This window comes from Myotis daubentonii, chromosome 20 (genome assembly GCF_963259705.1).
Source record: "Myotis daubentonii chromosome 20, mMyoDau2.1, whole genome shotgun sequence".
Lineage (NCBI taxonomy): Eukaryota > Metazoa > Chordata > Mammalia > Chiroptera > Vespertilionidae > Myotis > Myotis daubentonii.
In genome coordinates, this window is record NC_081859.1 from 1203154 (window position 1) to 1231063 (window position 27910).

General features: G+C 59.6%; 1 protein-coding gene across 1 annotated transcript; it reads left to right on the forward strand.

Annotated features, from left to right (window-relative positions):
* The first annotated feature begins 1370 nt into the window (after nt 1-1370).
* On the forward strand, nt 1371-27600 carry KIF14 (kinesin family member 14). Its single transcript, XM_059677258.1, has 30 exons — nt 1371-1466; nt 2955-4403; nt 4806-5060; nt 5803-5890; nt 6629-6727; nt 7592-7644; nt 8097-8127; nt 8527-8634; nt 9709-9825; nt 10179-10294; nt 10719-10891; nt 11545-11692; nt 12201-12264; nt 12596-12780; nt 13707-13809; nt 14766-14926; nt 15269-15416; nt 15918-16070; nt 17031-17157; nt 17392-17485; nt 17738-17870; nt 19958-20052; nt 21852-21946; nt 22071-22289; nt 22462-22646; nt 23248-23406; nt 24271-24393; nt 25723-25797; nt 26459-26597; nt 27111-27600. Exons 2-30 carry the CDS (start codon nt 3052-3054, stop codon nt 27443-27445), a joined length of 5133 nt encoding a protein of 1710 aa, XP_059533241.1. The 5' UTR covers nt 1371-1466; nt 2955-3051; the 3' UTR covers nt 27446-27600.
* The last annotated feature ends 310 nt before the right edge of the window (nt 27601-27910 follow it).

Sequence of the window (27910 nt, forward strand, 5' to 3'; positions counted from 1 at the left end):
TAACTGGCCCAAGTGAAGGTTTTCCTGTGAACCTTAACCTAATCTAAAAGGCTTCCAATGGGCTTGCATCACTTCTTTAAAAAAATTATTTTTATTGATTTCAGAGAGGAAGGGAGAGGGAGAGAGAAACATCAATGATGAGGGAGAATCATGGATCGGCTGCCTCCTGCACGCTCCCCCTACTTCCCACCGGGGATGGAGCCCACACCCAGGGCATGTGCCTCCACCAGGAATTGAACTGTGACCTCCTGGTTCATAGGTCGATGCTCAGCCACTCAGCCAGGCCTCTCCTGACCCCTTTCCATGTGTTTTCTTTCAGTTTGTCTCCCTCTGGTGGATTTTTTAAAAAAGATGTGCGTTTATTTTCAGAATAACTGGATTATTTGGGGCAGTGAAGAGGGAAGAGGAATATTTTGATGTAGGGAGGTCCCGGGGAAGGAGGAAGCTGAGGCCAGAATGCAGGTGTGGGGCCCCTGTTTCTCCGAGGCCAGAGCTAGGGAGGGGCTCAACCAAAGGGGAGTGGGCAGCTGGTGGTGAATGAGATCGGAAACTAAGGGGAAATTATCCCTAGGATTCCTAGCCGACGGCAGATGCAGTTGGTTTCTGAGGTCGTCCATTTATGGAGTCCCGTCTCATGCAACATGCCCGCACTTTCATACACATCGGCTACTGCAGCTCTCACAAATACTTGACAGTTGCCTGTACGGTATACAGTGAAAACGTGTGTCAATTATATTGCTAGACAGTAACCAGTCACATTTTAAAAACCACTTCACATGCATTCTCTAACTTGACTTTTCCAGCGATCACTGATGTTTTATCTCATATTACAAGCACAGAAACCAAGGCTCAGAGAGGCAAAGTGATTTTAGTGATACCTAGGTTTTTGTTTTGTTTTTTCTAAAAATAGTTTTTACTGATTTCAGAGAGGAAGGAGAGGGAGAGAGAGATAGAAACATCCATGATGAGAGAGGATCATGGATCGGCTGCCTCCTGCACGCCCCACACTGGGGATGGAGCCCACAACCTCCGAATCGAACCGGCACCTCCTGGCTCATAGGTCCACGCTCAAGCCACTGAGCCGCTAGAAAAGCGCAGCGATGACCAATGGGGACAATCAGCCACTTGACGGTGGGCGGGCTCCGCGCTTACCCTGAAGGTGGACAAGTGTCACTGCCCCAGGGTCCAGCGTTCTGATTCCCCGAGACCCAGCCACCCGCGCTTCCGGGAGGGGCGGGAGGAAGCCAAGGCGTGGCGCCGACGCGACGTCCAGCAGCCAATCAGGAGGCGGGGTCGACCCGACGTCAGCGTGCAAATCGTAGTGCGGCGCCCAGCAGCCAATTAGAAGGCGGCGCCGACGCGGCTTCAGCCGCTAATCAGAACGCGACGCCCAGCAGCCAATCAGAGTGCGGCTTCCAGTAGCCAATCAGAAGGCGGAGCGCCCATTCAAACCGGGAAAGCGGGCGGTGAGTGTCGCGGGCACCGTGTCGGGCCTTCTCGGCGGCGGGGGGCGTGCGAGGTGGGGGTGCCGTGTGTGGGGGTGCGGCCCTGGGAGGGTGCGGTCGTGGGGGTGCGGGCGGTGGTCTCGGCTCCGGGTCTCTCGGAGGAAGGGAGGGAGGGAGGACGGACGGATGGACCTGGCGGCCGGACCTCAGGCTCCCGTCCAGTCTCACCGCAGTGACCAGCGACGCCCAGAACCGCGGGGACGCTGGGCAGGGCGGTGACTGCTTTCCTGAGGGTCCGTCCCGTCGGATGGAGAACTCGCCCAAACGGCCCAGCCGTGGGTGCAAGCAGCGGAGTGTCCGGCGGCGGACTTGCTGGCCGTCCGTGTGTCTGCATAGGAGGAAGGGCGTGTCCTTGGACTGGAAAGCTTGCCCGGAGATGCTCAGGCCCGGCTTGTCCAGGGCGGTGTTGTTTATTTAGAACTTCAAAAAGACGCCCTTAAAAATGAACTTCTGGCATTTTTGTTCTTAAAAAAAAATTTAGATATATATTGGAGGCCCAATGCTTGAAATTCCCTTGGCTGATGGCCCCGGCTTCCCTCGAAGTCCTGGCTTCATCCGGAAGGTCGTCTGGAAGGCCGCCCGGTCTAATTAGCATATTATGCACATCTATATCTATATCTATATCTATCTATCGATCTATCTATCTATATATATTGATTTCAGAGAGGAAGGGATGGGGGAGAGAGAGAGATGGAGAAAGAGAAACATCAGTGATGAGAGAATCGTTGATCGTCTGCCTCCCCTACTGGGGATTAAGGCTGCAACCCGGGCATGTGCCCTGACTGGCAAATCAGACCGTGACCTCCTGGTTCCTAGGCGGATGCTCAACCACTGAGCCCTGCCGGCCAGGCTGCCCCTTCCTCTTTGAACCCGGCTGGAACGTCCTGTGTATCGAGCATTTGCAGCCTGTTTTTCATATTTGTTGATGGGGAGTCTTGTTAGGATTTTGACCGATTCAGCCTGGGTGGCTTGAAATCATTCTGTCCATATCCCGCTAGGCATCCCTGTTTGTAACATTTCCTCAACGCGTATTACGAAAATGCTTCTCCGTCTTTGTGCTAGGGTTTCCTTTCACCCCCCTCCCTGCTCCCCAAACTGGGGGTACTTTCAAAAAAGCACAACACTTTGCCGACTTGCACTTTTTACATCTTTTAAGTCCCTTGGCACCTTTGACCTGATGTGAGGGTGATGTGTCTATTCCTTCTGGACTAAGGAACTAAGAATAGGGGTCTTGTCTTTGGAAGCCGTAGCATTGGCATAAGGGGACGTAAATAACGTGTGAGATAATGACCGTCAGCTCTACGCGGGGATTTGTCCGAGCTGCTTGGAAACAGTTCTGAGCTGGATGTCGCCGTTTATTCTGATGTATTCTAATGTCATGGAAGGTCCTCATGTCTTTGAAGCCTGTTTGTGGTCTGTGCAATCTAATTTTTTCTTGTAACTTAACAGATGCTTTTGGAAACGGATCAGCTAGATGTCAAAGGAGCATCCAGAGAAGAGCTTAGAGTCTTCAACGACATCCTTTTAAGAGTAACTCGCTGCCCCAATGTCAGTCTACACGGCACACCGAGGGCACAGCAGTGGCCTCCCCGGCGCTCCTGCTTCCCAGAGGAGTTCATCACCGGATGGCCTCGGCCTGGGGAGCAGCCGGAAGCAGCTGTCCAGCTCGGACGTGTCCGAGCGTGAAAACGACGACTCGTTCCTGAGGTCCGCAAGGAGACTCAGAGACATAAACAGCACCTACGTGATCTCCGCCTGTAAGACACCTGGAGATACGCCCCTGACCCCTAACCCTGCGGGTAGACTGACCCTTCAGAGGAGAGTTACAAGAAACAAAGAGTCATCGTTGCTTGGGAGTGAGGTGGGCGAGTCATCTGAAAGAAAGACAGAAACTCGTCTTAAGTTACAACGTTGCGTCCGAGCAGGTTCTGTGGACAAGCGGACACCAGCTGGAGCAGATTCCGTGGACAGGCAGGCAACAGCTGGAGCAGATTCCGTGGACAGGCGGACACCAGCTGGAGCAGATTCCGTGGACAGGCGGACACCAGCTGGAGCAGATTCCGTGGACAGGAGGACACCAGCTGGAGCAGATTCCGTGGACAGGCGGACACCAGCTGGAGCAGATTCCGTGGACAGGCGGACACCAGCTGGAGCAGATTCCGTGGACAGGCGGACACCAGCTGGAGCAGATTCCGTGGACAGGCAGGCAACAACTAGAGCAGATTCAACAACACAGAGCATGGGTGGGGCTGCAGCAAGTGGTAGTGCTTCACGGGACACCAGGATTGTCAATAATGAGAAACACTCCTCCGTTGCATTGTCTGCACCCTCAGCTGAAGACAGCGACACTAGACTGGTGGCCGATGAAAAAGGCAGAGGAACATTTTCTGCCCTCAGGGGAGCAAATGACAGCGTGACACGTGAGTACTTCAGTCATAGCACGCCCATCCGTCCCCAGAAAGAGGCTGAGGAGGCTCGACCAGGACGCCTGGCCACGAAACCCTTTCAGAGCCCGTTGGACGTCAGAGTGTCGGGAACAGGAAGCTGGCGCCACAGAAATCTTGGGGAGGATGTTGCGAAAAACAGAACTGGGTTTGAAAGCTTAGGAAAAGGGACGCCTACGAAACGCACTGCAGGGCACACGTGGACCCCACGGTGCGGCACGCCTCAGCCTCAGAGCGCGGCGATGTCCACCCTGAGACCCAGGACGCCCAGCTCCCAAGGTCAACAGAAGCCAAAACGCTCTCTTTTCGCAAATAAAAGGGAAGGGTCACAGGAGCATACAATCCCTCCCACGGAGGAGGCTGCGGCTCAGAGGGCCTCCACAGAGAGGGACCCCTTAAAAGCGGAGAGCAGTCAGGTGACGGTGGCGGTCCGGGTGAGGCCCTTCAGCAAGAGGTAGGTCACACCTTTTCATGCCTGCTGCTCTGCATTTTCTTTCCTTTTTTTTTTTTTTTTTTTAAATGTTTTTATTGCTTTCAGAGACAGGAAGGGAGAGGGAGAGAGATAGAAACATCAGTGATGAGAGAGAATCACTGATTGGCTGCCTCCTGCACGCCCCCCACTGGGGATTGAGCCCACAACCCAGGCCTGTGCCCTGACCGGGGATTGAACCCTGACCTCCTGGTTCACAGGTCGACGTTCAACCACTGAGCCACGCCGGCTGGGCTGCTCTGTATTTTCCACATAAAACTGAAACCTCACCCCCCACCCCCAGGAGTGTTATGTTCACCTAGTTTTGAGGGCTTCATCCTCAGAATAACGGCGGCAACTTGACCTTCTTTGCGCTCCTTCTCGAAGAGAGAAGGACGAGGACGCGGCCCAGGTGGTCTTCCTGGACGGGGAGGAGATCGCCGTGCGACACCCGGACCTGAGACAGGTGTACAGTTTCCTCTACGACGTCTCCTTCTGGTCCTTCGACGCGTGCCACCCACGCTACGCCAGCCAGGCCGCCGTGTACGAGACGCTGGCGGCCCCGCTCCTGGCCCGCGCCTTGGAGGGCTACAACGCCTGCCTCTTCGCCTACGGGCAGACGGGCTCCGGGAAGTCGTACACGTGAGTGTGGCCGCAGACGTGGCTCTGGGCGGGCGTGTGTGTGCGTGTGTGTGTGTGTGTGTGTGTGTGTGTGTGTGTGTCTTTCGTGAGAAGCGGCCTGGCTTGATTGACGGCGCACAGTTCTGAGACCACAGGGATCCGGGCTCAGGTCTGCTCGGTTTACACGCTAGTCCCGCACCCTTGGCCCAGGAGTCACTGACCCGGTGTATGCCCAGGAGTCACTGACCTTTGCGAGAGTCATTGGCCCCATTTCACTGTAAAGCGAGCATCTCGAACGCAGGCCGGATAAACAAGGTCGAAGTGTCTGTGGGCCGCAAAAAAACAAAAGCTTCCATTTTCATAGAAATGTGGGTTTATTTCGCTAGAGACGCGCTGAATACAAAGGGCCGAAATAAATGCGTCGTCGTTAACATTAAATAATAGAACATTTAGTAAAAATTGATATTTTTGCTTGAACATTCACTTACCAGACGCTGAAGAGCTGCACAAACGACTAAGCGTCACGCAAATACATCTGTTTTTCTCGTTCTCCGGAAGCGAGCTGTTTCCTGTTGCGCACACCACACAAGGCAGTCCAAGCCTCTCGGCCTCCAGGGCCTCCCTTCACCCCTCACGTGGCCCCTCCAGCGTGTTCACCCGGCTTCACCCCCTTATTCCCCTGCCCATTTGGGGTGATCACGTGGCCCCGCCCCCCAACAGAGTTTTAAAGACCTGCTTGGTGTTACTTCCCCTCTCCACGCAGGATGATGGGATTCGGTGAAGAGCCGGGAATCATCCCAAGATTCTGCGAAGACCTATTTGCTCAAGTGGCCAGACCCCAAACCCAGGAGGTCGGTGCGGGGGGGCCGCAGGCCTTCGTGTTGGGCTAGAAGAGAGCCCAAGCGGGTGCACATCGGGGGGAGGCGGGGCCACCGAGGAAGCCCCCAGGGGGAGACGGCCCTGACTTCCCTCGCGCCGGGGTGGGCGAGGGCCCAGGGGTGGGCGAGGGCGGGGCTCCGGCCTGGTGTGGGTTCCTCCTGGTGGCAGCGGAGGAGGAGGGCGGAGGAGGCGCGTCTGCTGTGTCCCCCGGAGGGAGCCGGCACCGCTGTGCGGGCCTCTGCACTCAGCCGGCGGCGCACCGACCCCGCAGGACACAGGCCCGGGCTTAGGGCGAGAAGCTGCTGATGTGTGAGCTTGGAGTTCAGCTCCCAGGCCCTGTGGGTCAGAGAGCGAAGGGAGAAACGCGCTATTAGTGCTAATGCATGAAACTAACCCAGAATGAGGAGGGGCTGCTGTGAGAACCGCAGGAGGCGGGCGGTAGGCAGGTCTTCTCAGGGGGACAGCTGGGCTGGTGAAGGACACGGTCATTACTGGTGGGAGGGGGCGGGGCACCCAGGCGGAGGGCAGCGGGTGCGGGGATTGGAAAGCGAGGACGCGGGAGCAATGGGGTCTGTAGACTGTTTGCTCTGCTTGGAGCCGGAGCTGGAGGGTGGAGGGTGGAGGGTGACAGGAGGCCCCTGTGGGGTGCAGGTTGCAGACCACGCGAGGGCGTTCGGAGGTAAGTTGCAGGCTGAGCTTCTCTCCTACAGGTCAGGTATCACCTGGAAATGAGCTTCTTTGAAGTTTATAACGAAAAAATCCACGACCTGCTGGTGGGCAGAGGCGACGGCAGGCAGGGGAAGCAGGCGGTGAGTGAGAGCGTCTGTCGCTGGTTCCCAGCGTCTGTGTTTACGAAAGCCTGTGGCCCCACGCGTCCCCCAGGTGACACGTCGGGCTTACGTGCTTACCAAGTGCTGTTGTATGATAGCAGGTGCGTGGGGGCTGCAGTTGAACTGCATTGTTATTTAGTCAATAAGCTGGGTGTTATCGCCAGTGGAAATTAAATGAGTTATTAAATTGAAGCTCTTTATTTTAAGCAAGTATCGTGTAAAAGGTACTCGTTCCAGGATATAGTTGGACCACTTAAACGCTCAATCCCAACACGTCTATAAGCTAAAAGGCAGTAGAAGCTCACAAAAATTTGTATTGTTATTATAGCACTGTTCTTCACTGGGTTATTTGGCAAACTGCTATCCTATGGATAATATTTCCTGTGAAGTAGGACATTTCACAAATACATAAGCTTTTAAGAAAATGCTGTTAGAATTTAAAGTTTTTAATTTTTTTATTATTTATTTATTAGAATATATTTTTATTGATTTCAGAGAGGAAGGGCTTGGGAGGGGGCGCAGGGGGAGGGAGAGAGGGAGAGAAACATCAATGATGAGAGAGATTCATTGATTGGTGGCCTCCTGCACACCCCCTACTGGGGATCGAACCATGACCTCTGGGTTCATAGGTCGACGCTCAACCACTGAGCCACAGCAGCCGGGCTTGAGGCGGGTTGTAATGCCTCACAGCTTGGTTTCCGTGGGAACCTTGATGTTTGTTCCTGGGTCAAGTGAAGGCAGATGTCTTGGCCTGAAACTCAGAGTGTGGGGAAAAGCCACTGAGAACTGCCTTTGCACGGACCCCCTGCCGCGCACTGACCACCGCTCTCGCTTGCTCCACAGCTGAGGGTCCGGGAGCACCCCGTCTCCGGGCCGTACGTCGAAGCTCTGGCCGTGTAAGTACCGTGTCCGCTGCGCGTTCTCCTGTGTGTCTGTACCTTTCCCAGCACCCGTGGGGCCTGGCGCAGACCCTGAGTTACACCGAGTGGCCAATACTGGTGTTCTCCCTCCGTCCCCTCTCCGCTGCGGTTTGTATCTGCTCCTTAAGCCGCTGGGGGAGGAGGTGTAAGGTGAGTTCATGGTAAGAGTTTCGGTTTTTTAAAATATTTTTTTATTGGTTTCAGAGAGGAAGGAGGAGAGAGAGAGAGAGAGAGAGAGAAACATCAGCGATGAGAGAGGATCACGGATCTGATGCCTCCTGACACTGGGGATCCAGCCCACAGCCCGGGCCTGTGCCCTGACCGGGACGGAGACTGGGAATGTTGTCACGTGGAGGCCCTCAGGGGCTCCCCTCCTCACTGTGGGAGAACAAGAGCGTAACCGACTCTGTCTTTTCCCTTCCCGCCAGGAACGCCGTGGGTTCTTACTCCGACATCCAGGTAAGAGGGGCTGTCCCTCACCTTCTGCCCCCTGGAGAGCGTGACCGTGGCCATGAGCCTATGAGAATATCCTCCTTGGTTGCTGGTCGCAGGAGGGGACGGTTAACCTTGTTCACTTATCACGAGCGGGTTTCGCTTCTTGAACTTTATTCAAGAGAATTTCTCTTCTGAACTAAAACTAAATCCCACCAGCGTAGAGTTACAGCAGTTGCCTTTCAAAGTTATTATTTCCCGACTCAGATATCGGGGGTAGACACAACCGGACAGTGGGCATACAGATGACTGCACGGTAGACATGGATGAGTGGCTTCATTTACGAACTGAGGAGCGTGGGGTCACGGGGGGTGCGGGCGACCTCGCCCCGGGGCCCCCGCCCGCAGCCTGGCCTCTCCCCCGCAGGGCTGGCTGCAGCTGGGGAGCAAGCAGCGGGCCACGGCGGCCACCGGCATGAACGACAAGAGCTCCCGCTCGCACTCGGTGCTCACGCTGCTGCTGACCCGCACCCAGGTGGGACCCGTCACGCCTCGCGCGCCTCCCACCTTTCCTTTCAGTCAAAGGTAAAAGGACATCTGTGTGCATGCCTGACCCCGGTGGGTTTGAGGAAATACACTCAGCGGCTGAGTCAGGTTTGGTGCAGATGGCTATACGTTTTTCTCACCGTTTTAAAAACCAATAATAGCTATTATTCATTTACCGGGACATCGGGGGCGTCCTATCAACATGTGATGTGTTCTCAGTAACGCGTGGGGATTACCGTACGGTATTTGGAAAATCCTATCAGAAAGTAAAAGATTTCTTATAACTCAGCTATAGGGCCTGTGGCTCCCGTAAAACCGCTCTAAACATGTCGGTGAACGTGTTTCAATTGTGTGACCATTCCGCTTGACCAAGTTTACAAGCCCTGCAGCAAGCTCATGCGACTACCACGCTTTGTGAAATATTTTCCATGGCTGCCCGACGTTCCCTTGACTTCACTTCCTCCAGTCTTTACTGCTGGGCGTTTGTGTTGCTTTTAGGCCAAGAGCTGTTGTTTGTTTGTTTTTCCATGAGAGAGAGAGAGACATAAACTTGTTCAGAGAAAGAGAGAGAGAGAGAGAGAGACATAAACTTGTTCAGAGAAAGAGAGAGAGAGAGAGAGAGAGAGAGAGAGAGAGAGACATAAGCTTGTTCCCCCTGCAGATGCGTTCATTCATTGGTTGATTCTTGTTTGTGCTCCGACCGGGGATGGAGCCCGCAGCCTTGGGGTCTGGGCAGGCTCTAGCGGCCTGAGCTGCTGCTTTAAGCCCGTTGCTACTTCCCTGCTGGGATGAACACTTCACACGTTGTTAAGCTGCTTACCTGCTTATGGTTGCTTCCTTAGTGGCTTTCTGTCCCTTTCGAGTCGCTTCTTTCCTTTTGGCACAGTCCGCGCACCGCTCAGCGCGTTCGCAGCTGTGAGTGACCCCCCATCGCAGGTCCAAGGAGGGTCCCTCGGCTTCAGGAACGAGCGGGCGCCTGGTCCTCACAGCTCCCCTCCCGCAGGCTCCCCTCGGGGCGAGTCCCAGGGACTGACGCCGCCACGTGAACCCCCTTTTGCCACAGACGGAGCTGGTGGACGGGGAGGAGCACGACCACACGGTGACCAGCCGCATCAGCCTGGTGGACCTGGCGGGCAGCGAGCGCCAGGGGCCGGCGGGCACCAGCGGGCAGCAGCTGAGGGTGACCGGCCTCCCCGGGGGAGGGGTGTGCTCCTGGGGAGGGACTTGCTGGGGGGGGGGGGGAGAGAAGGGCTTGTACCAGGGGGAGGGGCTTCTCCCTGGGGGCGGGGCTTGCTCCCGGGCCTTATGTTTAGGAGGTGACAGGGACGCGTGCTCCACAACAACCAAAAGCCTCCCCCTACAGCTGACAGCCTGCCCTGCTGGGGCGTCCGGAGGCCCCCTGTTTGGTTGTGGTCACTTTCCAGGGACGCTAGGAGGCTGGGAGTCGCGAGGCAGCTGGGAGTGTGTGGAAGGGAGCGTGGCGTTCACCTGCTCCGAGCAGCGATCTGACCTTCACGCGGTCTCTCCCCACAGGAGGGCGTGAGCATCAACAAGTCCCTGCTGACCCTGGGCAAGGTCATCTCCGCGCTGGCGGAGCACGGGGGCCGCCGGAGAGCGTTTATTCCCTACCGGGAGTCGGTCCTGACGTGGCAAGTGTCTTTCGAACTTTCTTTTTTAAAATTATTTTCGAAAATAGATTTTTATTGATGTCAGAGAGGAAGGGAGAGGGAGAGAGAAACATCCACGATGAGAGAGGATCATGGACCGGCCGCCTCCTGCACGCCCCCCACTGGGGAGGGAGCCTGCAACCCGGGCCTGTGCCCTGACCGGGAATCGAACCTGGGACCCTTCCGTCCGCTCTCTCCGCTGAGCCAGGGCCCCTGGGCATTTTCAGCGTTTGCAGAGCTCCTCCCCGCTCTATGGTCGTGGTGGCCCCAGGAATAGTGACCGCGCCGTGGAGTGTCTTCCCCACAAGCTCCCTGTGCGCTCGGGGAGATGGTGGGGGAGATGGGGAGATGGCTGCTGGGGGCTGCGGGGCCGGGCGGAGGCTGACCCGGCCCCCCGCCCCCGCAGGCTGTTGAAGGAAAGCCTGGGCGGCAACTCCAAGACGGCCATGATCGCCACGGTGAGCCCGGCGGCCAGCAGCCTGGAGGAGACGCTGAGCACCCTGCGCTACGCCCGCCAGGCGCGCAGCATCGTCAACCGGGCCCGGGTGAACGAGGACGCCAGCGCCCAGCTCATCCGCGGTGAGCGCCCCGCCCCACCCCTGCGCCGCGGGCTCCGCTGCTGCAGCAGGTCCTTCCGGATGACGGTTTGGGCGACGGACGGACGGATGGACGGACGGGCGTGTGCGACTTAAGGATGATTTCCGGGGCCTGTTTATAGACCTTGGCCGGCACCTGCAGTGGTGGAGGGCAGCGAGGGACCCGGGAGGGAGTGTGAGCGGCGAGGGCCGCCTACCGGGCCTCAGTGCCCGTGCCATGGCCCCCTCCCAGGCCCGGCTCGGCCGTGGCAGCAGCAGGAGGGGGAGGTGCCGGGCTGGCCTCACAGGGGCGAGCTGCTGTCTCGGTCCAGCCTCTCACAGGGACCTTCCTTTCTCGTGAACGTCAGCGTGTGCTTCTCGCTTGCAAACCTTTGCTCTGCCCGGCAGGTCCCCTCCCCGGGTGTGCCGCTTGGACACCATCCCTCCTCCCCGGGAGGGCAGGCTCCCGGACACGGGAGCGCTCCGGGCAGGGCGGGGAGGCAGGCGCGGAGGCCCCGCACGGGCAGTGGCCTCGATTCTGCGAAGATCCCGGTTCCCTGAGGAAGCTTTAAAACTCCCAGCGCAGTGGGAACTGGAGGGCCACGCTGACGGCGGAGTGATTCTGCATCAGTCGTGCGTCCTCTTATCAATGTTTAGAATTGAAAGCAGAAATCGAGAAGCTGAAAGCTGCTCAAAGAAGCCGTCAGAACATCGACCCTGAGCGGTACCGGCTCTGTCGGCAGGAAATCACGTCCTTGCGAATGAAGCTGCACGAGCAGGAGCGAGCGATGCTGGAGATGCAGAGGTGGGGGGGCCGAGGGCGGGCGGGCGGGACCACGGGCTGCAGGACCAGGGGCTGCAGGACCAGGGGCTGGAGGGGGCGGGGTCAGATGGGTGGGCGGGGCCACGGGCTGCAGGACCAGGGGCTGGAGGGGCGTGGTCAGATGGGTGGGCGGGGCCACGGGCTGCAGGACCAGGGGCCGGAGGGGGCGGGGTCAGATGGGTGGGCGGGGCTACGGGCTGCAGGACCAGGGGCCGGAGGGGCGGGGTCAGATGGGTGGGCGGGGCCACGGGCTGCAGGACCAGGGGCCGGAGGGGGCGGGGTCAGATGGGTGGGCGGGGCCTGGACGGTGCAGCCTCGCCCTTCCTGCCCCCCCTCCCCCCCCCCTGCCCCCCAGGTGTGCCGCTGCCCACCCCCAGGCCATCTCCTTTAATCCCAAGTGGTGTCATAATCTTCGTTGATTGTCTGTTGATTGTTAACCATATATATGTGTATGTATTTTTAACTACGAATTCTGTTTGTTTTTGGAAAGAGCGTGGAAAGAAAAATTTGAACAGGCTGAACAAAGAAAACATCACGAAATCAAGGAGTTACAGGTATGAGCTCAGCGTCCTAACTGATGTTGGCGGCAGAGAAGGGTGCCAGCGAAACGCAGATTAAACCTGTCGATGACGCGCTGGCCCTATAGGAAGCAGGGCCCAGAGAGGGTCAGGGTGGTGCTTGGAATGTGAGGGGCATCGGGGCGTCGCTGGGACGTCCCACGGAGAAATTACCGACCTTAACTGAGAGCCGCTGGGTGGAGAGAAGCCTTTCACCTGGACCGCTCATCTCAAGCACATCTCGAAGTCATGCTGTGGCCACGCTTCTCATTTCAAGCACATTTAACAGTCACGCTGTGACCACAGTCTCCCCTCCCTCCGGCCTCAGAAAGCAGGAATCACCTTCCAAGTGGACGACCGCCTGCCGAACCTGGTCAACCTGAGCGAGGACCCGCAGCTGTCGGAGACGCTGCTGTACGTGATCCGGGAGGGCACCACCGTGGTCGGGAAGCGCGGCCCCACCTCCCGCCCCGACATCCAGCTCTCCGGGGCGCTGGTGGCCGACGAGCACTGGTAGGTCAGCCTTCTCCGAATCGGGGGCCCCTGGCCGTTGTCTGCGTGTGCCCTGAATCCTTGGTGTGATCCTCCCAGTAAAAGATGCCCTGCGACACAGACAGCGACACGGAGTGCTCCGTGATCATACAGACTCGTCCCCACTGTGGGGTCGGCTCTCCCCCCTTTTTTGTCCTGTTAGCCCAAAGACGACTCTGGGTTTCTTTCCCGTTCTCTGAATGAAAGGTGCTTTTAAAAATATATATATATTTGTATTGGTTTCAGAGAGGAAGGGAGAGAGAGAGAGAAACATCAATGATGAGAGAGACTCATGATCGGCTGCCTCCTGCACGCCCCTCACTGGGAATCGAGCCCGCAACCCAGGCATGCGCCCTGACCGGGAATCGAACTGTGACCTCCTGGTTCATAGGTCGACGCTCAACCACGGAGCCACGCCGGCCAGCCGGCTCAGCCAGGGGCTTTTATCTCCCCGCTCCCCCCACCCTCACGCCAGGAAAACGTTCCTTATCTGTCCCGTTATCAACACTCTCTCACAAACCCGGAATGTTAGGAAAGAAGAACACAAGAACACTCACTGTCCATCTGTTCCATTCAGAGGGAGACCACCATCAGTATTTTACTATGCTTTTCACTGGATTTTTCTCTGTTTTCTTTGGGGGAGAGGGGGCACTTTTTCAAAAGCAGTTGTGATCAAAATACCCACAGTGCTCATCTTCCTCCCTGTGGAGGGTGCGCTTGCTGGGGGCCAGGCTTTTCCACCGAAACCCAAAGTCCGCTTGGAGGCAAGTGAGAGAATTCTGTTATTGTCACGCGTTGATCTGGACCTGCACCCCAAAGGAGTGACCCTGACAGGACGGCTTGTCCCGCGTCCCCTCCTCCTACGCCGTCCTCTGCCCGTAGCCGTAACTGTGTCTCCATCCCCGCAGCACCATCAGCCACGTCGACGGGACCGTGAGCATCACCCCCGTCGGGGAGGCCAGGACCTACGTGAACGGCAAGCACGTGTTGGGGCCCACGGTGTTGCACCACGTAAGCGGGCGCCGTCGGGCGGGCGAAGGCGCTGGGCTCCGGGCGGGCCGTTCGTGTATCTGCGTTTCAGTCTGAAAACGCCCTCTCCTGTGTGTTCATTAACCGCCTCCTTTCGTGCAAAGACAAGAGCCGTGTGCCTGGGGGGGGACCGGGCGAGCTGCCCACTGTCCTCATCGTGTGTCCCCAGGCCGGACGGGTGGCGCCCTGGCTCTGCCCTTTGCCCTTTGCCCTCTGTCCTCTGCCCAGTGACTTTGAAGAGCTGGTGAACGGGCTGGCTGTGCATTGCCCAGGCCCGGACACCTGAGAGAGCACCGTGATGATCATCCGGGGAACAGGCCTGTGGGCGCCCCATGACGCAGGCTCACCTCCCGTGTCCCTCAGTGTCAGGGGAAGTGATTCATGTGCAAGTCTTTTTTTTTTTTTTAATATATTTTGATTGACTTCAGAGAGGAAGGGGGGGATAGAGAGAGATCAGTGATGAGAGAGAATCATGGATCGGCTGCCTCCTGCATGCACCCTATTGGGGATGGAGCCCGCAACCCGGGCATGTGCCCTGACCGGGAATCGAACCGTGACCTCCTGGGTCATAGGTGATGCTCCACCACTGAGCCACACCGGCCGGGCTTTTCCTGTGTGTGTGTGTGTGTGTGTCCAGCTCTCAACACAGTGCCTGCAGGGAGAGGCTCCCTGAGCACCCCCATTGAGTCTGTGCTCCAGGCTCCTCATTCCTGACCTCGGCAGCCACGTGTCTCGGGGGTTGTTGTGACACATCCAGGAAGTGACACGTGCAGAATGCCCCATGCCGTTCTCGGGGGAGAAAGTGCCAGATGGACGCCGGTTGCTCTGACCCGTGTTTCTCGTTAATCGCACCGACCGTCCTGAGCCGCTGAGCAGTAGTCTGTCCCGGGCGCCTGTGCGGTCGGACGCCCCTGCAGTGGCCGCTGTGTGTGCCGCAGGGCGACCGCGTGGTGCTCGGGGGAGACCATTACTTCAGGTTGAACCACCCGGCGGAGGCCCGGAGCGGGAAGAGGCCGCCCAGGGAAGGCGCCCCGGCCAGCGAGGGCCTGAGGGACTTTGAGTTTGCCAAGAGCGAGTGGCTGGCGGCCCAGCGATCGCAGTGAGTGTCGTGGGTCTGAAGCAGTGAGTCTGGGGGGGCAACGAGGGGGGGAGCTGCAGGGGGAGGGCTCCCGGGAGGGGAGTTTCGAGATTGAAGGTTTTGTTTAATGGGAAACACTGGAACACGACTCAGAGCTGCTGTGGTTATGGTCCTCTGACCACGGCGCCTTGAACCTGAGAAGATACAGGATAGCGTTGCATGTAGAGTGCGATGGGAGAAAACCTGCCCTGGCCGGTGTGGCTCCGTGGGTAGAGCCTCGGCCTGCGGACTGGAGGGTCCCGGGTTCGATTCCCGGTCGAGGGCACAGGCCCGGGTTGCACCGCGGGTTTCGGTCCTTCGCAGGCTGGAGGCGGAGATCCAGGAGGCGCAGCTGAGGGCGAAGCAGGAGATGCTGCAGGGCATCCAGGTGGCCAAGGAGGTGGCGGAGCAGGAGCTGTCCTCGCAGAGAGCCGCCTTCGAGGGCAGGATCGAGGCCCTGCAGGCCGAGCTGGTACGGGCGGGCGGCCTCCTCCCCTCGCGTCCTTTCCTGGACGGCTCCCTGAGCGACAGGTGGCTGTGGACAGGTGGCTGCCGGCCAGACCAGGAGCCTCTCTGGGCCGAGTGTTGGCTCTGGCCCGCCCCCTGCTGGGCGCTCCCGGGAGGCCTCCCTGTCCACCTGCTGATCTGAACCCTGATGTTGGAAGCACCCAGTGACGCCCTCCAGAGGGGCTGGGTCATCGATGGGGAGGCCACCGGGTCCTCCAGCCGCGTGAGCCTGGCTCCCGGCGCCATCCGTGCGCCCGCGTCACCAGGGCCCCGCGTGGAGGGTTGACCAGGGATGTCTGTTCGTAGTCAGACCCGTCGGGCCAGCTCTTCTCCCGGCGCGTCCGTCTCTCCTGCTCCGGTGGAAGGCGGGCCCTTGGGTGCATCCGGGAGCTTGGGGAAGGGCTGGCATGTTGGCCCTGGTTACCTATTTATTATTTATTTATTTATTTATTATTGGTCTTTAAAGAAAGAAGAGTCTCAGCGGAAGAGGCTGCAGGAGGTGAGTAACCAGAAGGCACATCTCCGCATCGAGGAGCTGGAGAGGGCGAAGCAGCGGCTGGAGCAGGAGGTGCAGGCCAACCGGAGGCGCCTGCAGCTGGAGAGGCTGGCGGCCCAGCAGGTGACTCTCCCGGCCGCGCTCGGGCTGTGGGTGGAGAAGCAGGGCTGTCGGGGGAGAAGCTGAGCTGTGGGTGGAGAAGCCGGGCTGTCGGGGGAGAAGCCGGGCTGTGGGTGGAGAAGCCGGGCTGTCGGGGGAGAAGCAGGCTGTCGGGGGAGAAGCTGGACTGTGGGGGGAGAAGCCGGGCTGTGGGGGGAGAAGCCGGGCTGTAGGGGGAGAAGCCGGGCTGTCGGGGGAGAAGCCGGGCTGGTGGGGGAGAATCAGGGCTGTCAGGGGAGAAGCAGGGCTGTAGGGGGAGAAGCCAGGCTGTGGGTGGAGAAGCAGGCTGTCGGGGGAGAAGCTGGACTGTGGGGGGAGAAGCCGGGCTGTGGGGGGAGAAGCCGGGCTGTCGGGGGAGAAGCCGAGCTGGTGGGGGAGAATCAGGGCTTAATGTCCCAGCGTCACTCTCAGGGCCGTTTTATTTCTCTTTTCCACGATTGCGGTGGGGGTGGCGCTGGGAGCTAACACCCCAGTGGCCCCAAGTGTGGACACGGTGGTGACGTGGCAGTCCCTCCTTAGGGGTCAGCTCGAGGACACCGAGGGCCAAACTCGAGGCTTTAGGAGGAAAAGCAGAACGGCTTAAATCTTGAGAACAGTGTTAGTCGCGGTCACAGGCTGATGGTGTCCAGTGAGGTTTTCAAAGGCATTGAACGTGGGCTGCTGTGAGCGCTGTTTTGCGGGTTTTTTGTTTGTTTTTTAACTTCCTGTCAGTGGAAAGAGAAAGATTAACCTATGTAATTAAAGCCCTAATGACGTTTTGGTGGGGGAAGGCGTTCCTTAGAGACGTTTCCTAAGCTCCCAGCAGCCTCCTGTGCTGACTGGAACACGCCCTGGGAGCTGAGCCGCAATGGCAGCGTGTGCCGCGGCCCACCCTCCGTGTTCTCTCCCACATGCACACGCGTGGCCCCGCGGTGCACGGCCCAGGCTCTGGACGACCACAGCGTCCGCCACACGAGGATCCTGGAGGCCCTGGAAGCCGAGAAGCAAAAAATCGCTCAAGAGGTGCAGGCGCTGCAGCAGAACCGGGGCGGCAAGGACAGGGCTCCCCCGGGTGAGTGTGCGACGGGGCCAGCGCTTCTCGGCCCCCTGTGCACGCAGCGCGGGCCGGAGGAGAGCTACGCAGCCGCCACCCTCACCCGGGCTAAATCATTAAGTGAATGACTTTCCCAGCCATGTCCTCCCCCCGGGGCGATTACTAGAGTATGCATGCATGTGTGTGTGTGTGTGTGTGTGTGTGTGTGTGTGCGCGTGCGTGTGCACTGACTCCCCGTGTGCTCGCTTCCAGTCCTGACGAGCTGGGGCTCCCTGAAGCTCTCCCTCATGATCCAGGAGGCCAATGCCCTCAGCGGCCGCTCTCAGAGGCAGTACGTGTTCGGCAGGTGAGGCTTGGTGGTCGGGGTTGGAAAGCAGCTCTGGGTTTGCAGAGTTCACCCCCGTGTCCTGCAGAAACGGTGACAGTGCTTTAGCTCCTCCGAGGCAGCACCCCTGCCCATGATGGTCACCGCCGCAGCACGCTGAGCCCTGAGGGTCTCCTCCAGGCCCCGTGCTGGGGGGGCCTCTGGTTCAGAAGCTCCCGTGGGAGTGACGGGCACGTGTGTCTTAAGATGGCCTTTCCCTCTGGTGTGTTTCAGACACGAGGCGCCCGACGGAGGGGGTGGCCCTGGCCCCCGGGTCCGGGTGCGGAACCTGCGGCTGGGCGTGTCCACCCTCTGGAGCCTGGAGAAGTTTGAGTCCAAGCTGGCGGCCCTGAAGGAGCTCGAAGAGGTTCACATGCTATGACTCTCTCTCTGCACTGTTTTAAAAATACGTTTCTATTGATGTCAGAGAGGAAGGGAGAGGGGGAGAGAGAGAGAGAGAGAGAGAGAGAGAGAGAGAGAGAGAGAGAGAGAGAGAAACATCCATGATGAGAGAGAATCGTGGACCGGCTGCCTCCTGCACACCCCCCATTGGGGATGGAGCCCGCAACCTGGCATGTGCCCTGACCGGGAATCGAACCGTGACCTCCTGGTTCATAGGTCAGAGCTCAACCACTGAGCCACGCTGGCCGGGCCCTACTTGTTTTCGATATCTTACTTTCTGTCTTCTGTCTTCTAAAATCATACCCCAAATAGGAGTCTTTTTAACACTAGAAAGACTGAAACTTAGTATATACCTATATTGCCCAAAAGCAGTCAAAATGACTGCATTGTGAAAGAATAATATCGGAGCACTCTTCACTTATGTTCCTTAGCTTTTCCCATAACTCACTTCTATTCGACATTTCTTTCATGAATTTAGGGCGCAAAAGAAATAAAATAAACAACTTATTAGAACAAGTATCACTGCATAAAGATTCGAATAACAAGTACTAGTTTAGCTTATTGAGCAACTGCAACTTATCAAGTATCAACAATTTATCATGTACTTGTATGTTATCATGTGACGGTAATCGGAAAAAAAAGAAAACTGTTATTTCAATACAGAACCGAACTGGTCATATAAGAAATTTACTCAATTCAATAATAAGAGTCATTTGATTATTTAAAATTTCCCAAGCAGTCAAAATGACTGCTTTTGGGTAATATAGGTATAAAAATGAAGGAGGGGGGAGGTAACTATAAACGCATTTATATGTTGTACAAAAAGTCACAAAATTCTAAGAAATTGTGTCATTATATACATCATTGTTTTTCTAATTGCAATTAAAAAGCAGTCAAAATGACTTCCTTGGTCAATCTAGTGTTAATCACACTTTGATGCTCACAATTTGCTACCAGAAATATTGCCACTCACCTGTTTTACCAGTTTGTTTTCATTTGTGTTTAATAACTGGTGAGTCGGAGGGTTGGACTCTGTTTCCTTGTGGGAAAAGTGTGTGGTCAGCCTAGGAAATCAGGACACGGAGCAAAGGAAAGCCAGGGAGAGGGAAAGCCGTGTGGATGAGGCGGAGGTCAGCGCACGCGGCTGCTGGGTCTGGAAAGGGGAACCGGGATTCGAGGTGCGGGCGGCATCTCAACAAAGACCACAGGGCCTTTAAGGTCGTGTCGCACGGGCAGCTGTGCCAATAAGTGTGGTCATTCTCCAGGAAGAAAATCCTTTCTGGTAAAAGGAAAGTTATGAAAGCTGAGTAACCGGCAACACACCGGAAAGTCAGTCAACAAGCCTCAACAAATTAAGGCGGGGCGGCGGGGGGGGGGGGGGGGGGGGGACGGGCACAAAAAGGTGCGGATCCAGTTGGTTTCACCAGGAAGTGCTTTCGAACCTCCAAACCTTCCAGACAGACAATCCCGTGAACGGTCCCAGAGCATCGAGAAAGACAGGCGTCCCGGCCGCCTTCCGACGACAGAACAATTGATTAAAATCAAACGAAAACCACAAAACCCGAAAAGATGACTCAGAAGAGAACCACAAGCCAATCTCAGTGCGATCACAGCTATGCAAACCCCGGATGCAATGCTAATGAGGCAAACCCACACAGATACTCCCAGAGCCCTCGCCCCGGGGCCAGGCGGGGTCAGGCCCCCCGCGAGTGAGACCAGGCAGGTCAGGTCCGGGGGACCGAGGGCGTGTTCACCACAGAAAACCGCTGCCAGGAGGAGTCGGCCTGCGGACTGAAGGGTCCCGGGTTCGGTTCCGGTCAAGGGCACACGCCTGGGTTGCGGGCTCAGTTGCCAGTGGGAGGCGTGCAGGAGGCAGCCGATCAAATGATTCTCTCATCATCGATCTTTCTATCTCTCTCTCTCTCCCTCTCCCTCCCTCTCTGAAATCAATAGAAATACAGATTAAACAAATAATAATAAAAAGTAAAATAAAGTGCAACCACGTATTTAAGTTCGTAACAAAACAGAAACCGTCTGTTTTATTTCTCCCAGAGTAACTGCCAGTGCGAGGACCTCTTCTGTGACCCCGAGGACGAGTGGGAGCCCGACCTCACGGACGCGCCCGCCGCCTCGTTCTCCAGGAGGAGGTAGGCCTCGCTGCACAGGATCGCTTCCTTGTTTTTCATTTTATTCATTTTATTTTTGGTTCAATCCTCGCCCGAGGATATTTTTCCCATCGATTTTTAGAGAGAGTTGGAGGGAGGAGGAGAGACAGGCAGAGAGAGAAGCATCGATGCGAGAGAGACGCATTGATGGGTTGCCTCCCACACGAGCCCTGACCGGGGCCGGGGAACCCGCAGGTACGTGCCCTTGACGGGAACCGAACCCGAGACCCTGCAGTCCGCGGGCCGGCGCTCTGTCCACTGAGCCACACCGGCCGGGGCTCAGGTCCTTGTTTCCAGAGAAATCTGTAGCCTGATGAGTGTCCGTGATTCACGCCGCGGCTCCCGCTGACCAGCAGCTTAACAATGAGGGAATCAAGCACCTCGCTCCCCGTGTCCTGAGACTGGGAGGTCGGGTGTTCCTCCGGCGGAGGCTCCTGAGAGCATCTGTGATTTAGGAGGGGCGTTCGGAGGGACGGAGCGGCTCTCGGGCCGAGACCTTGGAGCGAGGCTCAGCCTTGTGGGATGTTTATGGCCGAGCCGCGGGCGCCCGGCCGCCCCGAGTGACAAGCGACGGGCCCTGACAGCTTCCTAATTGCGCGGCCGCCCGACAGGCCCCGGCCGGCCAGTGAATTAGAGCGCGGCCGCCTGTAAATCCCCCGCGCCCGTGACAGTCACACGCGGGACTTGCCGGGCGCTGAGTGAGTCTCAGGAAGGGACGCGACGGGCATTTTCCTGATTCGAGTTTGGGCGTTGTTCGCCCAGATGGAGGCGAAGGGCCGGCTTCCTGGTCTGGATCCGTGTGCTCACGCCCCTGAGTGCCGGGCGCCGTGCCCCCCCCCCCTCCAGCACCGGCACTGCCTGTCTTCCCGCCCCGTCCCTGTGGGTGCGCAGGGCCCGTGGGGGAGGCGGACGTGGGAAACGGGCTGTGGCAGGGCCAGTGCCTTTGTTTAACCACCTTCCCCACAAACACTGTTTGCTCTGCACGGGCAGAGCCGCCGGAGTTCTGTTAGGAAAAGACGTCGAAGAGGCCGCTGGGTGGGGGTCGGGGTCACAGCCCGAGCTGTTGTGTCGCTCCCCGGGGGCTGCCATTGGCGTTAGAAGGTGACGGGCGAGTGGCCGGGAGGAGGTGGGGCTTTCCCAGAGCAGTCAGGACAGCCGGGCAGCTGGACAGCAGTGCCCTCACCCCAGGGAGAGGCCCAGGGTCTCCCTCCACCTCCCTGCGGGGCCTGAGCTTTCCACGAGAGCTCCGTTCCCAGACCAGGTCCCCTTACAACCCTCCCCCCGTTGGGTGACGTGGCGGCCAGCCCGTCCGGCCACTGCCTCGCCGCCCACGTGCTGTTCCCACCCGCATGGCGTTCCCGCATCAGCACAGCTCCCCCCAAACCCCCCCCCCCCAGCGCCTCCCTCGGTGCAGCTGCCTCCCCGCTCGCTCCACGTCGGGCCGGGCCCTCCACCTCCATGGCCCTCTGCCTCCGTGGCCCTCCGCCTCCGTGGCCCGCCTGTGCCCGAGCTCCCGCCTGCTGGGCTCCCAAACGCTCAGCTTGCTGTTGTCACTCGCCCCGTTTCTCTCTCCCTGGGCACACCCAGTGGCTGAGCCCAGAGCCCATGCTCGCGTGCTCCTCTGCACGCGTGGGCCTGTCCTGGTCACTCATGACCTTGTGCCTGGACGCGCCAGGGACAGGGAACCCCCACGCGGAGCCCAGGGTTTGGCCTGGATGGAACTGCGCGAACGGTGCTGCTCGCGGCGGGTCACCGACCTCCTCTCGCCCGTCCGTCCGCAGGAGCAGGAGTTTGGTGAAGAACCGCAGGGTCTCCAGCTACTTGCACGGCCTCCAGGCTCACGCGGCTCCAGGTCCGCCCTCCTCCCGCTCCTCAGGTGTGTGGTCCTCGGCCGTCCTCGTCCCGTGTGACCCGGGGCCGGGGTGAGGGATGCGCTCGGGCGCACGGCCGTGGGCCTGTGGTGCCGAGACCGGGCTGAGGGCTGTCTTCCATCGGCACAGGCTCGGGGGAGAAGCCCGGCTCCCTGGGCAGCTCCGCGGCGTCCTCCCTCCCCGGGATCTGCAGGGAGCTGATCGGCTCGTCCCTGGCCGTCCTCGGGCGGAGCGGCGAGGAGGAGACGGTGGCGGACGGCCTGGTGGACAGCCTCCTGCGGGTGCACGGGGGGCTGCTGGCCATCTCCCAGGCCCACGCCGCCCAGGACGAGGACAGCCCCGACGACCGTAAGCAGCCCCCTGCCCCCCCCACCCCCCCAGCGGCTCTTTCCTGTGTGGGCGCTTCCCTCTGAACGGCTGTCATCACAGCCGCACGCGGTCCCGGCGGGTGAAGGTGCGGGTGGCGTGGGGTCAGCGTCTCTCCTGGGAGAGGCCTTCCCACCATCCTCCTTCCTCTCAGTGTTCTCTGCGGACCCCGCGGCCCAGGCGCGGGCGGTGCAGGTGGCCTGCGCCTTCGGGCAGCTCGCGGTGCTGGCCCCGCTCTGGCCGGGGGACCCCCCGCCCGGGCCCCATGCAGCACGGCTGGGGGAGGAGCTGCGGCAGGAGGTGGAGAAGCTGGGCAGCTACTTGCAGGTGTTCCTGCAGGTCAGTCCGCGTGCCGGTGGCGGGGAGGGCGGTGTTCGCTCAGTGTTTGCGACCTTTCCCGTGGGCAGGGCCGGGGCGAGCTGGGGACCAGGCCCTGTGGGTGGACTCGGGCCTGAGCGTGGAGAGGGTGCGTCTGAGGCTGGTCTGCGGCAGAAACGAGAGAGAGAGAGAGAGAGAGAGAGAGAGAGAGAGAGAGAAAGGGAGAGAGAGGGAAAGGGAGAGGAGAGAGACGCCGATGGGCTCCTGGGTTTTAGAGGCAGCAGAGCGGCAGAAAGAGACCAAACCCTGACCCTCCGGTGCCCTTAGGGACGCCTGCCGGGGGGGCTGTCGGGGTGGGAAAGTTCAAGGGCAACGACCCTCCCTGTCGTCCTCTCTCATCACCCGTGTGTGACCCCAGAGGCTGCGGTGTCCGAGTCCCTGTCCCGGGGGGCGGGGCCTCCATGTCCCTGTCCCGGGGGGCGGGGCCGCCTGTCTCTGGCTCTGAGACGGAGGCGCTGCTGTTTCGGGGCGCAGAGCGTTTCCCTCCCCGTCTGGTCTGTCCTTTCTTCGCCTCCTGCTCTGCACCTCGTGCATCTGACAAACGGGTCCCTGTCGCCGGCAGGGCTGCTCCTCAGACCTCCCGTCGATGGTGACGGACGCGCAGAGGAGGGCCGCGCAGGCCGTCCGACAGGCTGTGGCGTGTGCGGGGCAGCTGGCGGTGCTGAGCGGGAGCAGGCCGCGTCTCCTGGACCCCGGGGCTTACGGGGACGCTGACGCGCAGGTGAGGGGCGCGCGGGTGAGGGGCGCGCGGGGGAGGCCGCACCCGGGCGGGAGAGGCTCCTGGCCCAGCATGGCTGAGCTGGCGGCTCTCACGGTAGAACGGCCTGTGCTGAGTCGTGTGGGAGGAGATCTAGGGGGGTTTCCGTCTACGCTGGTGCCTGTGCCACCCGCAGGCTGCTGAGTCCTCCCTGCAGCTCTCGGTCCTTTCGTTAGGGACAGCGGTTACCGTGAGCGCTGCGCAGCCCGTCAGCCGGGAGGGACTCTGGTTCTAGGGCGTCTGTGTCTGCTGACTCAGGCCCCGGCTGTGGACACAGAATCGGGGTCCCTCTGGCTGTGGACACACAGTATTGAGGCCCCTCTGGCTGTGGACACAGTACCGGGGTCCCTCTGGCTGTGGACACAGTACCGGGGTCCCTCTGGCTGTGGACACAGTACCGGGGTCCCTCTGGCTGTGGACACAGTACCGGGGTCCCTCTGGCTGTGGACACAGTACCGGGGTCCCTCTGGCTGTGGACACAGTACCGGGGTCCCTCTGGCTGTGGACACAGTATCGGGGTCCCTCTGGCTGTGGACACAGTATCGGGGTCCCTCTGGCTGTGGACACAGTACCGGGGTCCCTCTGGCTGTGGACACAGTATCGGGGTCCCTCTGCTCGGACAACACTGTGTCCCCAGCTGGGGTCCGGTGCCCAGTGGCCGACCAGCCCGTTGGCTTCCCGATGGGCTGCTGGTTGGTGCCCAGCTTCAGTTGAGTGGAATGAACTCAGAATGCATTCCTGCAGTCAGCAGCAGATACGAAAATAATTAATTACTTTTTAAAAATCTAAAACCGGAGTTTGCCAGTTAACGCCTCAGCGCTTTTCCAGGAGGACCTCGTGGACGCCCTGTGGGACGGAGTCGGCGCGGGGGTGAGGCTGCTGATCGACTCTGGACTCGAGCGGGCGGAGGAGCTGCGGCGCGAGCTCTCAGGGCAGCGCCCCCAGAGCGAGGTAACGGGAGAGGTTCTAGGGGGTCCCAGACGGTGGCTCAAGTTGGTTTTTTAAAAATATATTTTTATTGATGTCAGAGAGGAAGGGAGAGCGAGAGAGAGAGAAACATCCATGACGAGAGAGAACCATGGACTAGCTGCCTCCTGCACGCCCCACACGGGATGGAGCCCGAAACCCGGGCCTGTGCCCTGACGGGGAATCGAACCCTGACCTCCTGGTTCATAGGTCGACGCTCAGCCACTGAGCCACGCCAGCCGGGCCACATTGACTTGTGTGCGTGCGTGTGCGTGTGTGTGCACGCGCGCACGCGCGCGTGTGTGTGTGTGTGACTCCATGAATTAGGTGGTTACACACCCATGTGTTTGAATGTGTTCGACTGTGTTCTGTTGAAAGGCTGCTGGGAGCAGGCGTCCCTGTGGCCTCTGGTCAGTGCTGGGCTGGTCGGGGCGGAATCCCGCGGGCAGACCCTCAGCCGGTGGAGCGGCAGCGACACCTGCTGGCCACTTTCTGGCTTCTCTCCCCTTTGCTTCCGTCTCTGTTTTTCCACTTACGAGCGCAAACGGCCCGGTATGGGTGCATGGATCGCTGCCCTGAGCCAGGTGTTTGCCGGGTTCACATGGATTACCTCACACGAGACACAGAAGCAACGAGGACTCGAGCGACTTCCCGAAGTCCGCCGCCTCCCCCTCCGCCCTGACTTCAGGGCCTGACCCGTGCCGTCTCGGGGGGTACCCCAGGGGGCTGGGGCGACCCGGGGCCTGTGTTCACCCCCGGGGTCCCTCTCAGCACTCGCTGACCGTCACCCGGTGCTCTGACCCCGGCTCTGACCTGCCGTGCGATGACACCTGGGGCTCAGGGTGCGAGCTCGGCATTTCTGAGCCCCCCACTTTGCGAGGTGGGGTCCCCGGGCTGGTCCTGCCCAGCGGCCGAGCCGGTGGTCTGTTCTGTCCGCTGGGGCCCGAGCCCAGCACGTCACCTCCGCGGGTTCTGCGGGTGATTGATGGTTTATGCACCGGTTTCCTTGCTGAGGTCACTATGGGGAACGGAGGGTTCGGGAGATGGAAGGTCCAGTCCCAACTGAGTTCCAGAGACGCGTCTGTCCTGGGATCTTGTCCTATCGCTTGTCAGACCAACTCCGCCTCCCGCTCTCCTGCGGAGCCGGTCGGGGGCCGGGGCTCCCGCTGCTCTCGCCGCTGAAGTGTCGTCCCGGGAACAGGGCTGGTCCCCGACCTCCCGGCCGACCACCTCTCCCGTCCGGTCCCTGGAGTCCTCGGGGTCCTGCTTCTGGAGAATCGCGTGGGTAACACACAGCCTGGCCTCTCCCTCCAGGCCACCCAGCAGCTGCGCACGAAGGCCGAGGCGCTGATCGGGTGCCTGGAGACCGTCTTCGCCGAGTGGAGAACCGTAAGCCAGGCTCCGGGCGTCTCTGTGTCACTGTCGTGTGTGTCTCCCCTCGGTTCCCGTAGGTCACACCGATTTCAGTGCCGACCCTTCGCCGGGTGTGGTGGCCGTCGGCTCCGTGGCGGGTGAGCGTGGCGTGGACCGGGGCCCGCAGCCGCGAGCTCTGTGACCGGCCGCCCTGGGCTCGGCTTTGCTTGGAGAGTCCTTACAGGCTGTCAACCTGTGTTTCCCGATCCGTGTGCGCGGAGGCGAAGGCACGGGGGAGCCGGGCAAAGCGTGTTACCCCCGTGTCAGGCATGAGCAGAAATACGTAAACTAGGCATGTTCACGCCACAGGTGAACGGAGAGTATAAACCAGGCATACGTATAATCAGTGTGTGAAAAGAGAGACGTGTTTGTGGCTTGGCATTTTTTTATTTATATAAAACAAAATTAAACTCTTAACAATTTTATACATTTACCTTTTGTGACGTTGGGTGGCGGTGGTTCTTTTGTTTTATTCTGTTTTCCTGTAACAGGGCGATGGGAATTGGGTTTAAAATGAGATGAGAATTCTTCCTCCTCTGGGAACAGCACCCGTTCTCGCCGGGTTGGTCTTGCTCGGGGGGGAGGGGAGGAGACGGGCTCGTCCCTGTTCTCACCAACACGGGCTTCACTCCCACAGAAAAGCTCCCGCACGCCAGCGCAGGGAGAACCTTCCGGAGGCGGAGCCCTGAGGGAGATGGCAGGTCGCGCCCCGGAAATGCTGGATTTAACGCGCTGCTTAGAGCAAACCATTGGAGCGGTCATTTCTGCCCTGAGAGGTATGTGCTCCGACGGGAGGGGCAGTTCTTGTCAGGATCTCGTAGTTAAAGGGGCTGCAGCACCTCTTCACTCCTCGTCTAACTTATTAACCACACCTCCCGACATTATTAATCACCGACATGGGAACCCTGTGACTGATCCCCCCCTTAACGTGTAAGTGCTTCCGCCTGGAAAGCTCAGTCCTTACAAACACCCCACCTGCCCTGGGCGGCTGGTGTGGCTCAGTGGATAGAGCGTCGGCCTGCGGACTGAAGGGTCCCGGGTTCGATTCCGGTCAAGGGCACAGGCCCGGGTTGTGGGCTCCATCCCCAGTCGGGGGTGCAGGAGGCAGCTGGTCCATGATTCTCTCTCATCATGGGTGTTTGTCTCTCCCTCTCCCTTCCTCTCTGACATCAATAAAAATATATTGATCTGATCATGTCAAACGGTTAGAATGGTCACGGTGGGGCCACATGACTGACAGACGCCCGGGGAGGAGGGAAGGGTTAGTGACTCTCTCCTCTCCTGCCCAGGACGCCGCGGCGACGGGGGCGCCCTCAGGACCTGCGTGGAGAGGGTCTGCGTCTTGGCCGGGGACGGCGGTGCCGACAGCTGTGCCCAGAGCCGCGGGGACCTGACATCGGCGGCCAAGTCCCTCCTCCTCTGCTTCGAGGCCGAAGACAGACCTGACTTGTCGGAACCCTGGGATGCATGTCCTCAAAACAGCAGAGAGGGCCGCCGGCCGCCCGGGGCGAGCAGGACCAGCCCCGCCGCGGGGAGAGGCGTCCCCAAGCGCCTCTCTGCGCTGCCCTCCCGGCCCCCGCGGAGCTCAGGGGAGCGCGCGCCCAGCGGGACCCAGTGGGTGTGAAGGTGAAGGCCGTGGAGAGGGCAGGGGCAGGCCGTTTGCTCACGCGGGAGAAGGTAGGAAGCAAGACATCGGCGTCAGTATCTCCCGGAACCCCATGCCTGTTGCTGGCCCTCGCTGGGCTGGATGGGCAGGCCCGATGGGCGGTGGTTCCGGGCCGGGGGCAGCCGGTGTTAGACGGGCGCTGACGGACACGCTGGAACGTGGTGAACAGCTGAGCTGAGGAGCATCCCCGTCCCCTCGAGCTCTCGCTGAGTCTCAGACGCTGGTACCTGCCTGCTGGCCTGTGAGCCTGTTCGAGACGGTGATGCTTCTGACGAACAGAGACCCGAGCGGCCCGCTGCCTTCTCTCCCGCAAGGTCGGTGGGAAGTTGCCGGCGCGTTTATAAGCGGCAGAGCCTGGGCTCCGAGGGCGGGCCTGCCGCCTGCTCTAGGGCGTCCTCCGGTGTCTGTCCAGATCGCAGCCGG

Bases quoted from the DNA above. Each gene is read 5' to 3' on its own strand.
- KIF14 (XM_059677258.1), top strand. From the start codon at position 3,052: ATGTCAGTCTACACGGCACACCGAGGGCACAGCAGTGGCCTCCCCGGC. The intron at 11,693-12,200 runs GTGGGGGGGCCG...GTTTTTGGAAAG, and splicing joins GCGATGCTGGAGATGCAGAG to AGCGTGGAAAGAAAAATTTG. The intron at 21,947-22,070 runs GTGTGTGGTCCT...CCATCGGCACAG, and splicing joins GCCCTCCTCCCGCTCCTCAG to GCTCGGGGGAGAAGCCCGGC.